Here is a 16742-nt window from a genome sequence, read left to right on the forward strand (position 1 = left end):
AAATGTCAGTGAATTTTAGGCAATATCAGTTACCATTATATATATTTAAATGTTGACTCTTCAGGTCTCTCCTGGGAGTTTAGTCTGACAGTTTATTAATGCAGAGAATAGGCTAAAATAAGAACTGTCCCAAACATTTTAAGCTCTGACTTACTGAAGACCATTCTGACAAGGAAAGAAATATGATTAAACAACATAGTTGTTCTTGCAGAAGAAGTGCAATAGAAGAATTAATATCATGAGACGAGCTCGGTGCTTTTTTGGGACAGCCTGGAATGGCATTTGATAATAAGATGTTGATAGCAAGGTATAAACTGCTGTCAAGTGACATTTCCAACTTTATCTCCCTAAGGTCTTCCCATTTAGGAGAGTCTGTACACCAATTTATAGTTGGCCATTCCTTGAGTGGGAAACTTCAGCATAAACTGAAGTGCTGTGCTCAATAGGAAAGGACAGCTGGGTCAGGGCCAGAAGCTTCACATCTTGATTCTATCGATCTGGACAGGCTGGCTTCACAGGATGGAAAAAACACTGCTAGTCTTCCTCTCACTGTCAGATGTGGAGAATTAGGAAATAGCTACTTTGTGTAATTTCTTCTATTTAGAAGCATTATAAATACTTTTCTGCCCTCTCACAACTGGTTTTGTCCTCTGGGGTTGTTTCTGAAATGGCACCTCTTTCAAGAGGAACCCAACCAAGATGTGTAGCCAAGTAACCTAAGAAAGACACAGCCTGAAACCAAATAGCCAGAATTAAATCCCCAAAAGGCACTTACACCTCTACTCCTGACAATGGAGACACCTGCTCAGCTATGAATAATGAGGGCTGCAAGATCTAGTGTTGCTCTACATCCATCTGAAAATGGATGGGACCTAGGAAGCTGAACGATAATGAACAATAAAGCCTGATTATTGGGAGAGTAACATAGCAATTGGACCAGCAAATGTTATTTAAACCACACACAGACAGCATTCTCAAATATTACAGTGCATGTGTAAGTTGTCTACCAGATGAACAGGATGAGAAAATTATGTTTTTTTCCTAATAAGAAAAGGAAATGTTTAAAAAGAAGGACCATATGTAATCTTCTTTCTAGTTTACTTATTGAAAACTCAGTAAATATCACGACCCTAAAGTGTGATTATTTTATGTAATCAGTACTTGAACTGTTTTGCCAGAAATCTCACTATCCACTCTAATAATTTAAGAGACCATACTTTCACCATATTTTCACCAATGATCAGTTCATTCACATTTGTGTGATGGAGTAGCCACTACAAAAGAGTATTTGTGAGAATCAATATCAATTATTTCCCATTCATGTTCAGCAATCACTGACTGTTGCTATAAAGAACAATCACCCACCACCATTTCACCTACATCCAGCTCAGATCTCCTATTAAAAGAAAAAAACAGACAAGATCTTTCATTCCTAAAGTCCACAGACAAGAATCAAGGTTTTCCATCAAGTGCTATATCTAAGAAGAAAAACTCCCTCACGGATTTTCTATAATACCATGTCCTTCACTCGTGGATTTACTGGCACTGTCACAGCCATAGGCCGAGTTTCTGGGTGTTAGCAGCTCAAAGATGGATTTGCAGAAATGCAGTTACAATGATCCATTACCTGCTTCTCATGAACCAAATCTGTGTCTCCAACTAGTACTGAATTACAATTGATTTCCTTTGTGTCGAGCTGGACAAAGAGGTCATCCTAAAGTGAGCTACAGCATATTTCTTTTTTGTGTCTCAACTTTTCTTTTAAAGGCAATAAACAACTCTACACACTTCAGAGCAGCACTTTTCCAAGCAGTAGAAGCATTTTATTAATTCCCTTTGCGACACCACAAAATAGCCATAAAGCTAATGTAAGTTGGACAGCCAACTTTTTCTTTTAAGGATGTTTCCAACCCATGCGATTAATACTCACAAGTAAGCAGCTTTTCCTTCTTCCAGTTCTTTACTTTTCCCACTTGAACCACTCTTCTTCCCACAGATTCTCCTGGTGATGCACATGAGCAATCCGCATTGCCGTACAAAGAAGCAGCTAACATCAGTCACAACCAGGATTAACAAAAGGGCTGCCACTCCCAGGCCAATGACAGCACCAAGTCCAAGACCATTAAAAAGAGTGTCTTCAAGGAAAGAAAATTAAGATATATTAATAACACTAGTCCTAAAATGTAATTTTCTAAGCTGTTGGTCAGGAGAGTAAAGAATGTTTAGGAATGAATCGTTCAGAAATTATTGGAAATAAACAGTTCTGATGATTACACATATATAGTACCTGATTAAAATCACAAAAAACCATTTCTTCTGCATAATATTTTCCAAATGCCAAAATTCCAGTAAGTTAAAAAAAATAAATGGCACTAATTAATATCAAATAATATCACAACATTCCATGAGTAGGAGTATCAATAAGCAGCCCAATGAAAATATTTTCAATGTTCAACATGAACATTGATGTGAGTTATCTTTTCTGCATTTCAAATACAATTAATTAGCAGTGATGCTAAGCAGAATTACTGAAAAGTTTAAGAGACTGGCAAACCATTATTTATGCTTGTAATATTCTGAATTAGAGTGTAAAATAAGTTTTTTAATCTGCAAAGAGTTGCACGCTCTTAGTATTAAATAATTTAATATGGGGAAAGATATGCGTATTGTCAAATGACTATAGGGTCAGGATCTCATCTTGTTTAGTCTTGTACCTTGAAAATGCAATCATACACTTCAAAATAAACACATTCCACACCCAATCTTGCTTTGTGTTTGAATTTTGAGAGCTGATGTTTAGCTAATTTTACTTCATTACAGATCTCAGGAAAAATATTTTAACGTTTTGCCTCGGTTGATATTCTCATGACAGCAATGCTACAAACCCTTTTGAATAGTGTGATTCTCAGGAGTCTGTGAATTCAGATGAGGCTTATAGAGGAGAGGATTTGTATCTGATCATGGTCCTGGGGAAAAAAAGGCTCATGCACCCAGCTGATTCAAGAAGGTGCCAAACTAGCTCAGCTCTTGGCCAGTGACAATTTCCCGGTGTGAGACTGTGCCCAGCAAACCCCAGGGGAGTGGGGCTGGGTGAGTTTGCCCCTGGGTGTTGCACACCAGCATTGCTTCCCTCCCATGTCCTGGAGTGATGCCTGAGCCAGCACCACTCACTGGGACATTCCATCTGCTGCTCTGCCTGCTGCCAAAATAACAGCAAGATTATTCTGACCAGACATTACTTGAACTGTGGTAACAGACACCAAACAATTTCATAATGTAATATAATATAAATATTTTTACTGGGTTACTAATATCATCATCCTCCTCTTTCTCTTCCTTCTCTCCGATACACTATAGATTGTTTTCAGATTAAGCACAGATTTTCATATTTCAGCTTAAACAATTTTAATGATAAAATCTTTACCACTTCAAATGTAATTTGAAAGTTATCTTAAATCAATGAATATATATTCTTTGTCTAGTCTTTGTTTAGAACTCTAAAATGGAAAAATAAAAACTTTTTTTCAGAAGAAGGGGAGCATTTTACTTAAGCAATTGACTTCATTGTCTGTTATATGAGTTGTTTTATTATAGAAATGATCTTCACAATGTTATTACACAATAAGCTAGAATTCAATGTATATATTTCCATGGATGGATAAGCAGAAAAACAGACATATTATTTCAAAGTTATTCTCCTTTGTTCAGAAGGACTTTAAAACCACTACACAAATTATAAAAATACTGGTGCATCAATGCAATGGTTTATCATTTATACATTTTCTCATCAACAATGTCAGAAGTTGATGTTTTAATTTCTTTTCCTTTTTAAACAGCTGCATTCCTATTTAAATATTGTACTTTCTGATACATCTTTCAAAACTTATTTTATTCCTATATCCACCCACACATTTGGTGAATTCCTTTGTAACCTTCAGTAATTTTTTGCCAGTATGAATTCTCAGAAAGGTACAAGTAGATATTTAATTCCAGTTTATTAAAAATATCATATATTTCAATTGTTTTAATACCAGTAAATTCTATAGTCACTTTTAGAGACTTCATAGGGTGAATGTCTGTACCTTTTCAACCATCAACTAGAATGTGAAGGAGAAAAATTAGCGTGATTTAATCCAAATGTTGAAAAAAATTCAGGGGCATTTTAATGGCTTAGTTTTATGGTGTTTTTTTTCTTAATAAAGTGTTAAAATTTTTTTACTATGAAGATATATTTTTTCCACTCCTGTGAACAGCACTTTCAGTGTCCTTGGAACATTGTGAAATATCAAGGTTCTCATTCTGAGTGATCCAGGGGCAGAAATGACTACAAGGTATCTTCACAGGAAAATGAAGGGAATGTTTACAGTCACAATATTGCTCCTTTGTTTTGCCATAGTTGCCATAGTGGAACACTGTGTTTTTTCACTTTCAGTTTTCCTTGTATGGGTGCTGCATAATTCTCCATCTCTTAATGGCTGATGATTTCCTTTACACTCAGCATTCCCCATCCTTGCTACTGCTCTACCAGTCCTAAGTCATGTTTTTCCCACTTGAAACCCTTTTGTTCCTGCAGGTTTCTGTTTCATAAATCTGATTTATTAAAACTGTCAACACTTTTCCAACATTTCTCTCCTTTATTTTCTGTGCCCCAAAAGGTGAGAGTAACGTGGCCAAATCCAGAGGTGAGGTGAGGAGCATGGCTGTGATGAGCCTTCTCACCTGTCTGAGGATCTGATGTACTTCTGAAAACAGATAGAAACTGGACAGCCTTGTTCTTTAAATCTGCCTGTGTTATGGTTTATCTTTAATCTTAATGAAAACATATAAAACTAATATTTTAGAAGTTTATCTGTGGCTTAATTCCTTTCTTTTTTGAGTTGCTTTGATTTTGTACTTGCCTACCTGCTTCCACCAAAATCAGCTGGAAAACTAATCCAAATAACTTTTAAAGCAGATTTGGGCCTCTCCTCACTGGTTTCAAAAATCATATCCTAATAAATATGTAATTTCAATACAATGTGAATTTTTTCTTTATAAGTTATGACATCAACAGAAGTTCTAATTCTGTGACAGGATGAAATACTAATGTCATACTACAAAAAGCATTCCCACCAACTTTGACAAGCAATGCTGCTATCAAAGAAAGTGTTGCCTTAAATTAAATTAAACTATTATGTTGTTATTATAGCTGTATTACAGAAGCTATTTTAAATATTTCATGTTTTTACAGTTTCCCAGTATGTACCAAACAAACTCAAAAAATTAGTTCTACTTTGTGCTCTAAAATAACAAAGTATTTGTGCATTATATACTTTTTTATTTTCCTAGTTGAACAAAACCATGTCAAATCATAAAAATTCAATGTTAAAGTGAAAGAATTGGTTATTAGAAACTTTTTGAAAATGTTTATTGCATACCTGACTTAGTCATCTAACTATAGAGGGCCTTTTAAAACACTTCTTGTTAAAAAGAAAAAAAAACCAGGGAAGTATAAATTCCATAGTCCTGAATGAGATTTATTTGTATTTTCTTAAAAATATGCTAAATTGAAAAGGATATGTTTTTTTAATACAGAATGTGGAAAATGTAATGTAATACCTTGATATGATGATGAAGGAAACTGACAACTTTAAAGACACTTTTTTCACCCACTTCTTCAAATAAATGACCATCAATGAATGGAAATATGATTTAAATACTTCCAGAAATGTAAAAAATAAACTAAAAAAAAGCCAAAAACAAGTTTCTACAAATGTCATTGAAAATTTTGGCAATATTTAGGTTCTTATTGAATAAGTTATGTTTCTAATGATTTCCAATGAGATAATTGAACATTTTTTCCATAATCATTATTTGATGAGAAAGAGGAATTAAGAGTTTTGGCAGGTAAAATGAAAATTTCCAGTGAAAAGAACTAAATGAAATAATAAATTTTCTGGACTCTCAAATGTAAGTTCAGACTAAATTCCTGTAAAGGTTCTGCCCCAGATACTCTAAGGGAAAAAAGGGAGAATCTCCATCTGTATATGTGTACAGAATCAGAGAATGGTTTGGGTTGGAAGGGACATTAAAGCTCATCTCATTACAACTCCCCTGCCATGGGAACTTCCCTCCAATTTACCCAGAGCCCCATCCAACCTGGCCTTGAACACTTCCAGGGTTGGGGCATCCAGAGCTTCCCTGGGCAGCCTGTGCCAGTGTACAGGTTTGCTTTACATATGGCAAAATAAAGTTTTTGCTTCTGCACAAGAACAAAACACGCAACATCAATATAATCAAAGTGGTGTTAAATGAACCTCTGTCCTCTGAGGTGACAGAATTTCTCTATGTGCTTACAGAATCACATTGCATATATTTAATTACTGCTACAATAAAATAGCAATTGCAAGCTTTACAACAAGCACTCTGTGTGGTCTGGGGGGTTGGATAAGGTGACAGCCAGATGTCCCTTTCACACTTTCAGTGATATTAAGTTTTGTTGGGGAGAAAAAAGTACATTAGCAACTTCTTGTGCATTACTCCCTTCCCTCCTCCTTAGAAGGAATGAAGTTAAGATGAAAGATAGATGATTACCCATACCTCCCTTTTACAGTAATTTGAATTTTTAAGGAAAAAAAAGCAATGCTGTAAAATACTTTTCTAGCTTACAGGGCAACACGTGGCTGCTTCAAATGCATGGTGCAGAGTTATTATACATGTTTTTTCTTTCTTTCAAGACAGTCAGAAGATAAAGTAAACTGCTCTCAATCTAAAGTAAAAATTTGAAAATTATGATCTAACTAGAGGGTGAAATTGAAATAGTGCACTAGGTCATGTCAGGAAAAAAAATTCTTGTTTATCAAGCTGAACTACACTTTTGTATTGACTCTTGAAAACATGCCCAATCATGTTGGTTATTTCTGCACTGCCTCTGAATATTGTCTTTGATTTTATATCTGATCTGGAACTTTTCCTAGACTCAAAGTCTTACAAAATGTGTATACTTACTCAAAACCTCTAAAAGACAGAAAATATAGGTCTCAACATTTTTTATCCATTGATGAGCACCACAAAAATCATAATAAAGTACCAAAAAATTAAACAGCCCTATAAATTTTCTACCAGTTAACAGTAAAACAGTGGCAGCCCACGACCAAAAGAAGTAAAGAACCAGTGATCCCTCCCCGCTACCCAAAGAAGCTCCAATACTTTGACTTCCACATCCAGAGCTGCATGACCCGTTTTTAGCAATTTATATCATTAAAACTTTTCTTTTGAGCCAGGTAAGTGCCCAGAACCATAATGTCTTCCTTCAAATGAAATAAACAAATCTTTACTTTTGCAACATCAGCTTGCAAGAAATCATTAGGATTCTGCACAACATTTACTGGGGGACTGTTTGATGCAGAAGAGAATGTGACAGCATTCTTTTCTATCCCATTCCTTAATGCAAAAAAGATGCTAACAAGGCTAGAATCGACATTAATTGTAATGCTTTTTCTTCCTCAGTGGTTTTTCTTACAACCCTGTGCTAGGACAGATTCTACTGAAGGGCAGTGGACAAACACATGGATGTGTGCTCTGAGCTGCTGCACTGAGTAATGTGCTCTGACAGACACACTTGACACACAACTTTGAAAAATAAGGGGACAGTACTACTGGATTCCTCTAGCTTTCTGCTGCTCATCAGTGACAGCTCTTGATTGTGTCCCCATCTCAGATGAAGTCTGAGCTGCAGTGAGTCAGGAAAGCCTCTGGTGCCACCGAGACTATCAGTTACAGAGATGTGAGCTACTGAAATAAGTGTCTCTAAAAGGTTCTACTTTTCTGATGCTTATCTAAGTGAAGGAGTTTTTCTTCACTATGGCTAAAATCCTCTTGCCAACAAATTTTCTGAAATGGATTTTTGCCTTTAAATTTTTCAGGAAAATGTCTTGTATTATGAGTCTCTCAGGATACTAAGTAGGACTTGAATTCACATCTCCTCTAATGGCCCTTAACAACATTTTTCATAGGAAGGTGTCTTAATAGACATAAATGCAATAAAGTGTAAGAAATGCAATGTAAATATCAGCCTTGAGTACTTCTGGCAACAGCACTTTGTCTGTGGTCATTAAGGGATAACAAGGGAAAGGATAGCAAAAAATCCTTTCTTTACTACAAAAAGGATTCTGTGTGGTGAAAATGTTTTCTGGTGTTTTCACTTACTATATTTAAGCAAAGTTTTAAAAAAAAGGAGATCCTTTGCATGATCAAACTCTCCCTAAGCAGACTTCAGGAGCATTTCTAGTATGCCTTAAAAGTTATCCAGTTACAGCAATAGCAGCCTTTTCCTTGTATTTACTCAGTCATCATAGTAAAGGGTATTTTTAGCATTATCTCCTTCCATGGAATGCACCAGAAAAATGCGGGCAGAGAGATCCCAGTCCTCCTGTGCCTTGAGAGGGAAAGGCTGCACTGTGGGTTCATAGAATCAGCACTGCTCCCAGGTTTTGGTTTTCAGTAGATTTGGGAAAAATAAGTTTCTGTGTCCCAGTTTTCTCCACTCAAACTGACAGCAGATTTACTGAGCACGTCTCTTGGACTAGTTCCTAAGAACCTCTGCAGATTAATTAAGATTGATGTGAGTATTGAGAACATACACTTATGTGTGGTTTCAGTACTGCTATTACATAAAAGGATAAATTATTTTAATTGCTTCATTTAGGAGAATTCAAAACCATGCTGTGCATATACCACAGAGACATGGGAAATTTTTGCATCTTTATAGTGGATGACAGCCCTAAGTAGAGTATTGCAGCCAGGAGATCTGAAAAAAAGAGTCACACTATCTCAGGATTTTATTTAAATTGAGAAAATATTCCAAGTTTGACAGCATTTTCTATAAGACCTATGTAAATTCAAGCAGAACAACAGTTTTAAGAAGTAATACTTGGAATATTATGTTAAATTCATAATTATTTTATAGCATTAGCTACAAAAAGAGCAGTTTAATATTATAAATGCTGCCATTATATGGTGCATGTTTTCACTTTAAAAGGTTCAATTGTTACAACTGCAACTGCAGCAGAGTCCTGCTTGGTAGGGCAGCTTTTCCCAGTATTAAACCTTCCTTTGGAGATAAAACTTAATCAGGCAGATTAAATCAGAATGGATCAAGCTCAGGCTGCATATTTATACACACAATGCACATACTTGCTTCACTAGTGAGTAGCATGGCAGCCACCTAATCTGAGCAAAACTTAAAATTCACGAATTCTAATTTTAGTGACTTTGATGTTTGTGGTGGAGTGGGGTTTTTTGTTTGCTGATTTGTTTGGTTCGGTTTTTGTTTAGTATTTTTTCTTTTTTGGTATTTTGTTAGTTTGGGTTTTTTAAAGTATTCTCTATTAGATAAAACCCTATAGTTAAAATGCAGATACAATGCTAAAAATTATCTCTGCAGATACAAAATACATCACATAGGTAATACAAGATAAAAAGAGCATTTATCAGCAATAAAGAAAATACAGATAGTAATGCTTTAAGTCAGTTTTCTTTATTACAAAAAATGAAGACAGAAGTTGCATGAACTAAAATGAACTTTGAACAACAGATGAAAGCCACACAAAGTTACATATATTTCTTGACATTGTGTTTGGAAAGGTGCTGAGGGACATCACAGTTACACCATGCACACGTTCTTCAGGGAAAAAGCAGAGATGACAACAAGTGCTGCATGCATGAAAACTCAGTGGAGCAAAATGGTAGTGAATTATGAATAAGATAAAAATAAGCAATGTTTCACAACTTAAAATTAACTACTTTAAATCCAGATTTTTTCCTTGCCTTTCACACTGTTTTTGAAAACAAAACCTTACAGATGTTGCAGTGCATTCAATATTTTTCACAAAATTAGTTTTTAGTACATTGTATGTATTGTCATTTGTAATTCTGTTGGATACATACACTGAGAAAGATTTACTTTGCTTCTATTATGGGCATTTAATACATGCATTAAAATTAAAACTTTATGTAAATAAAATATGTGCTGGAAATTGCCTCTACAAAAATGTTAAACATGTAAAAGAATAATACAGAACTGTTAATAAAAATATAAGATAACGGTAATATGATGGCAAGCATTACTACCACAGCTTCTTGGGACTTCAGACCCAATAATAAATGAACAAAAATGGAGATTTCCACCTCAGTTTCTTGCTCTTGTTGTAAAATATCTAAACTCAGCACAGCACTCAAGTGCACAGCTTACATTCAGCTACTGTTTCTAAATAGGCAAAGTTGGTTCAGCTCTACACCTGGTATTTGATGCCATCAGCTTTATATTGAGATGTCATTGACATTAAAGGGAAAAGGTGATTTTCCATCACTTATACATTATGTCTGATAAATATATAGCGATGGAAAACTGAACATTCCTTACATGCCTGAAGAAAATGAATGGATAAAGTAAATGTAAGCATAAAGGAGCCCTACATATAGAAAAGATTTCAGTGATGTCATTGTACACCTCAGATGCTACATTTCTCTATATATTACTCAACTTGCATCCTAAAAGTAACATTTTATTTTTTTTTCCTTTGCTCCTAAAATTCCTGAAAAAATGAACAATCAGAAATCATCAGCATACTGGACAACAGACAGAGAATTGACAACTATTAGCACAATCACAAATTGTATACATTCTCCATTATGTCTTTAAAAAACCCACAAAACCAAAAAATAACAGAAAAAAACCCCCACAAAATACCACAAAAAAAAAAAAAAAAACCAAACAAAAAAAAAAAGAGAAAAAAGGAAAAACAGCAACTGCTTTTTTTAGGCTTAATTATTTAACTTTACATTTGCAGACCCATTTGAGTGGTGCCTATGCAGGTTGTTTCCATGGTGGAGAGAGAGTACATGGTAAGACCATGAAAACTGACTGAGAATTGGTCATAAGGTTATGTGTATAATTAAATCACCATATCTGTTTATCTTTTAAATGCATATAATATTTTTTACATCAGTTCTTGGCCTTGTATTTTTACAAAAAATATTGAAAGTTATTTTGTTATTTGGTAATAGTATATTTTGTACACCTCAAAAAAACTTTCAGGAGTTTTATTTTATGCCAAATGTATGCAATATGTGTGTCTATTTCTGGGCAATATTTTTCCTATTTAGAGGGACAGCAATTTATATTCTTATAACCCTACAGCAGTAAAAAAAGGATGGCATTTGAAGTTGCATTATGCAAATACTTTGATTTGTGGACAATTTGTAAATGTTAGGAACTTGTCAAAACTCTGGAAAGAAGAAAGACAACAAATAAAATCTGATTAGGAAAGAACCCAGCCTTAGACTCTAAAGGTTGTAAATCAGAACATTTTAAAAATACTGTTCCTTAAGAGATATACTGCCATATCACAAAATAATCATTACCCTTTTAAAGTTTCTGTGCCACCAATTTGGATTTAAGGCACAAGCTCAGCAAAGCATATTTTAGGACTTCAGTGTTACAGACAGTTTAATATTAGCATTTCAAAATATGTGACAATGTTAAAAAAATTGTAACATTTTACACTGTCAGTCATAAGACCTAAAATCTGTTTTACAATTACAACATTTAAAGGAACAAATTTACTTATCTAACATTTAAATACTAATGTCATAAGTAAATTGAATTCAATTTGTAAAGACATATTTATCATTTTAATAGAATTTAAATTACAATTTTAAGCTGTTCAGTCTATACCTATGAATTACAATTTAATTTGAAAATGTCTCTGTTCATTTTTTCCTCATTCTTGTCTGTATGAAGCCAAGATTTCAAAATTTTCTGAATATTCACACAGATTGCACAAAATATTGTGAAATAATCTCACTCTCATTGTTTTTAAAGATGCAATTATGAAATGCTCATAAAGAGAACTACAAACAAAGCTGTACTAGTCATTAATCTGAGGAGATATATGACAACCAAAGGACATTATTCTCTTCCACATTTTCTTTCTCATTACAGAGGTTTTGGGTCACTGCCCAGAACGGCCTGGCTCTGCAGTCACATAATCCCCACAATATTGGTTTAAGTCATTCTCTTTGGAATTTGATGGGAAGATGAGGGCCAGAAGAAAAGGATCACATTCAAAGTACTTGATAACCTCAAAATACAAAGCCCAGAATAATTTAAATTGGAGCAGACCTAAAATTTCTCTTACTTAACAGAACAAATTTATCTAGTTCCCAGCTGAAGCTACTATCAGTTGGAAAAAAAGATAAGTGATCCAAATTTGTCTCTTTATCCCACCGGCATTGTGACACTGAGGATAAAAGACAACTTGCCATTCATAATGTATATTTAGCTTCTAAAATTTCTCAAGGCTTTTCATTATCTCCTTCACAGTATGTTTGGAGAGCTCACAGTCAATCAGTCTCTGTGCCCTAATTCCTATCTTGTCTTCTTATATACTTATCTGCAGTGTTAGAATGACTTGCTAAGATAATAAATTTATAGCCTGTAAAGAGCTCTTCAAATGTCTTACTGGAGTAGAAAAATGATATGGGAATTTTCATTTTTCTGCTTTTCTGCATACCTGTAGGTGTCTAGTCTTGCTTTATTAAAAAAATTAAGAACAGTGACATGTATGTAGAAGGTGAAAATATATTAGACAACATTTAGTAGAATCACATCAAGGTTTCAAGTTTCAGAAAATTAGGAAAACTCTACAAAATAAGGAAATGCTGAGATCAGACTGTCTGTGCAACCTTATAGAATCCTATTTTATTTTTCAGTTTATGAAACAATGTAAATGTTATCAAGACTCTTTAATCCAGTGGTAGGTGCTCATTAGTATGGATTGGATCTGCAATTTTATTTTCTTTTCTGTTCAGAACAGCAACTGTGTGTCCACAAGAGAAGATTCTGTTCCTTCATGTGCATGCTGTGCCTGTCTTACAGTGGGATCAGAGTGCAAAAGGGATGGGACTGCAAAGAGGAGCCCCTAGAAAGAATTTGCTGCTCCCCTGGACCAAAAGGGAGTCCCAGTGTTTGTGCACCACTGAGCTCCTGCAGACTGAGAAAGATCTCCCAGTATTGGTTTTTAGTATGCTTAAACTGTGGGTTCCTCTCCCCCTGAACAACTACTACAACATCTACTTAGTAAATATTGGCCAATCTTCAGTTCTTGGACAGTAAGTAGAGATATCCTTGCAGTTTTGTTACCACAGAAGGCAACAAGTGGCAATAGTGACAACAACAAACTTTTTCACTATCTGAGTTTTTGAAATGGTAAGAGAAAAAAAAAGAAAACCTCTTGCAAAAGTTACTGCCCAATGTGATTCTTTCACTAAAAAAAATATTAGTATTATCAACAGCATTTGTCCGAGTTATACTCAATTGAAAATATGTTCACAGATCTGAAAGTTTTTGGTAACTTATATGTAGCTAGCAATTCCAAATCTGCTGTAATATAGTTAAGATGAAATTTTCATTAAAAATGTTATCTAGCCTTCATTAGTTACATCTCTTGGTTCAATAAGCACTTAATCATTTAAAAAAATAAATAGTATATTTTGGAGGAACACCTATACAACTAAATTACAAATTCAATATATGTATTAAGACTTTTTGTGCATGGAAAAATGGGCTTTCACCTGGGTGGCCCTAAATAGGGACCCAAAGTTTCAAGTCCTACAAAATTAGAGCAGAAAATGTCTTTCTTTACCACCCTATGTCAGGCACTCATCAATGCAATTAATTTTAAAATAACGTCATGACATTAAGTCAAAGTGACAGAACACACTGGCAAGGGCCATGGATGGAACAGTGGCTTGCCTTTAAGTGAGAGCTTATCTGCAGGTCACAATGAAATTAATGTTTTCTAGATAGCAATCTTTTCAATTCCAGCCACTTCATTGCACTAAATATGGGAACTATTAAAAAAAAGTATTTCTGTCAATAAATTATTCCATAGAATTACACACTGAAGACACCTTACTTGCGACATAGTCCAGTTTTCTAAAATGATTTTTAGCTGGTTTAGATGAGGATAGTTGTTTTATGTCCTAAAGGAAAGACTTTCAAAAATATTTCAAAACTGCCAAAAATTATCATTATCAATATTTCTTAGAAATAAGAACATTCTTTAACTGAGTGAAGATATATAGATACTTAAATTTGACCAATTGATTTCCAATTTGTAAGATAACCTTTTTAAGATCCCAAAACGTATGAACTATAAGGAGGAAAAAATCATCATATACAGGTAATTCATCATGTTTGTTATATTAAGTAACAATTTGAAGGGAGCTGTCTTAAAATGAATATTCAACTCTGCCTTAGTTTTAAAGTGCATTGCGTTCTTGGGTTATTCTCTATGCAAGAGAGAAATGAACCATAAACCTAGACAACTACATAAATTTTAAAATCAAATATATGTAATAAAATATATATACGGACTCTTATTTAATAAAATCTTTTTCCTGAGGTTTTGCACACACTGCTGCAGAGTTCATAAGCCATGCTTTTAATATATAAAACAGGAGAAAATGCTTTCTCCATTTTTACTACAGGTCAAAACTGAACCCCTGGAGCTTCCAAGTCCTACAGATGCCATGAAATGAAATGTGGCACCTTTGCAGCCACAAGAAGTGACTTTGGTGGGCAGGGACCTGTTTTATGTGCTGAGGCATGTCGGTGGAGAGGCACAGAAAAAGTATTTTAAATTAAACACTATGAACTAAAACAATTCATAAATAATTGGTGAGGGAAGACATGCTTGTTAAAATTCATTAGAAATTACAAAACATGTCTGTATTCACAGAACCATAGAATGGCCTGGGTTTTGAGGGACCTTAAAGACCTTCCAAGCCTCTGCTGTGGACAGGGACACCTTCCACTAGACCAGGTATCTCAGAGCTCCATCCAGCCTGGACTTCAACCATTTTTATTAAGCATAAAGTTTTAAGTACCTTGTATCAGGAACAAGTGAAAAGAAAAATTTTTGCAAAGCATTAGTACAAAATGAAAATACTCTCCTGGAAGATGAATTGGTGGTGTAGCTGGAAAGCCATATGACTGACAATGCTAAGGTCTCTGCATGAATTTCTTATAATCAAAATCTAGTTGAGAAAATAGAACCAAACCACCTTGATCAAATTCAGTAAGTCAGATTCTCCATGCTCTGTCTGACCAGAGTGTCAAGCATCATTTTTTGAATTTGTTACAAAACTCACCAGGCTTCCAAAAAGCCTCATGAATAATTTTGCATGCACAGACTGAAGTAATTACTCTATTTAGGACCTTGACTAGGAATGGAAATTTTGGAGGAGCTATAGAAAAGTACAAATTTTATAAGGTCTGTGTTTATTTTCCAGCAAATAAAAAAATTAGGAGAGAGAGGAAGAATACATATTGCTTGTCTTATCATCAACAGTACAAAAACATGCACCAGAAACTTATGACTACAGTGAGAGAGAAAACAGCAGCATTCAGCTGCAGGGACTGGCCTCCATTTTCACGTCTAGTAGCTTCACAGCATCTGTCTGTGTGGATAAGAATAGTTATAGAAAATCAAGAGTGTGAAAAAGAAGTAAATTTTAGGAAAAAAAAAAAGAAAAGTTGAGACAGCATGAAAAAGAAGGTATCAAAAGGAAACAAAAGTGACAGCGGGAAAGAAAAAAGAAAAAAAAATAATATTTACATTGTGCCAAAGACAGTCACTTGAAAGACATTATTCTAATGAAAACATCATATTATGAATAAAAGATAAATGCAATGGCAACAATTGAAGTATCCCAGCCAAATCTATATAATCTAATACTGAAATTGTGGAAAAGGTATACCTCCATAGCAGCAATGTGGTCCTCCTCAGCAATCAAAGTAGCAAACTGGTCTAATTTTAAAACAATTTATTTAAGTGCTTAACCTGAAGCAAGTTTCTTGCTTCCCCCTGAGACCATTCAGCCAAGCCCAACCTAAAATACAATTTTGACTTTTATGTTGGAGGCACTTGGAACTCACAAAACTGCCATGTAACACTGTCCTGTAACTTTCAGAAATAGTGACTACTGACTGCTTAAAGGAAGGAGTGTTGAAGGCAAGAGAAATACCAGCATGTAGGCTGAAAGGAGAAACTAGAACTGTGTCAATAATTACACAAAAAGAAGGTTTCAGTCATACGCAAGAAGAGACAAACTTATCTGTTTCTCCTTGCTAATGGCTTTATCTTGTTCCTGAATTATTGTAGGAGATCACAATGGGCCACCAGGAAAACTGGCTTCAATAATATGGACACAGGTCCAATTAAAATATGAATGACCTGTGCAATTAAAGCATGCAGCTCAGTAATTAGATATTGACTTTGGCACTAAAGTGGGAACAAAGAAGCTTCTTAGATATTCACATCCTCACTATATGTCTGGTTACAATTACAAAGTTTGAATATATTTTTTCTACAAATATTTATATTGAAGGTTCATTTTTTGGCAAATAATAGAGTCAAATTTATTCAATATATAATGTATTGACTAGATTTTCTTTTTCCCAGCTACAGTGACACGCTAGTTATGTTGGTAGTGATCAATACCAGTGTTAAGCTAATATTTTGAAAAAGACTTCAAAAGAAATGAAAATGTACAAAACTTTGTATTTCAGTATAAGCAACAACCTTGGTTAAATCCTTACTTTAAAACTGATTTAAGAAATTGTAGTGGAAGCAACTATAAAGCAAATGAAAGCAAACTATAAAGCCATATATAGTCTTGTATGCATAATATTTAAG

At 34.4% G+C, this 16742-nt stretch overlaps 1 protein-coding gene across 2 annotated transcripts in view; it reads right to left on the reverse strand.

Moving 5' to 3' along the window:
- The window catches only part of NCAM2 (neural cell adhesion molecule 2), a 268868-nt gene that overhangs the window by 10298 nt on the left and 241828 nt on the right, over positions 1–16742 (reverse strand). Inside the window, exon 16 of one of the 2 annotated variants that reach the window (XM_074536167.1) lies at positions 1931–2135. In XM_074536167.1, the coding sequence (XP_074392268.1) occupies positions 1931–2135 (205 nt within the window). Of the gene's footprint in view, positions 1–1930; positions 2136–9495; positions 15505–16742 lie in introns of those variants that run through there. The other variant, XM_074536168.1, reaches the window with a different exon arrangement.

The sequence above is a fragment of the Zonotrichia albicollis genome, chromosome 2 (genome assembly GCF_047830755.1).
Source record: "Zonotrichia albicollis isolate bZonAlb1 chromosome 2, bZonAlb1.hap1, whole genome shotgun sequence".
Taxonomy (NCBI): Eukaryota; Metazoa; Chordata; class Aves; order Passeriformes; family Passerellidae; genus Zonotrichia; species Zonotrichia albicollis.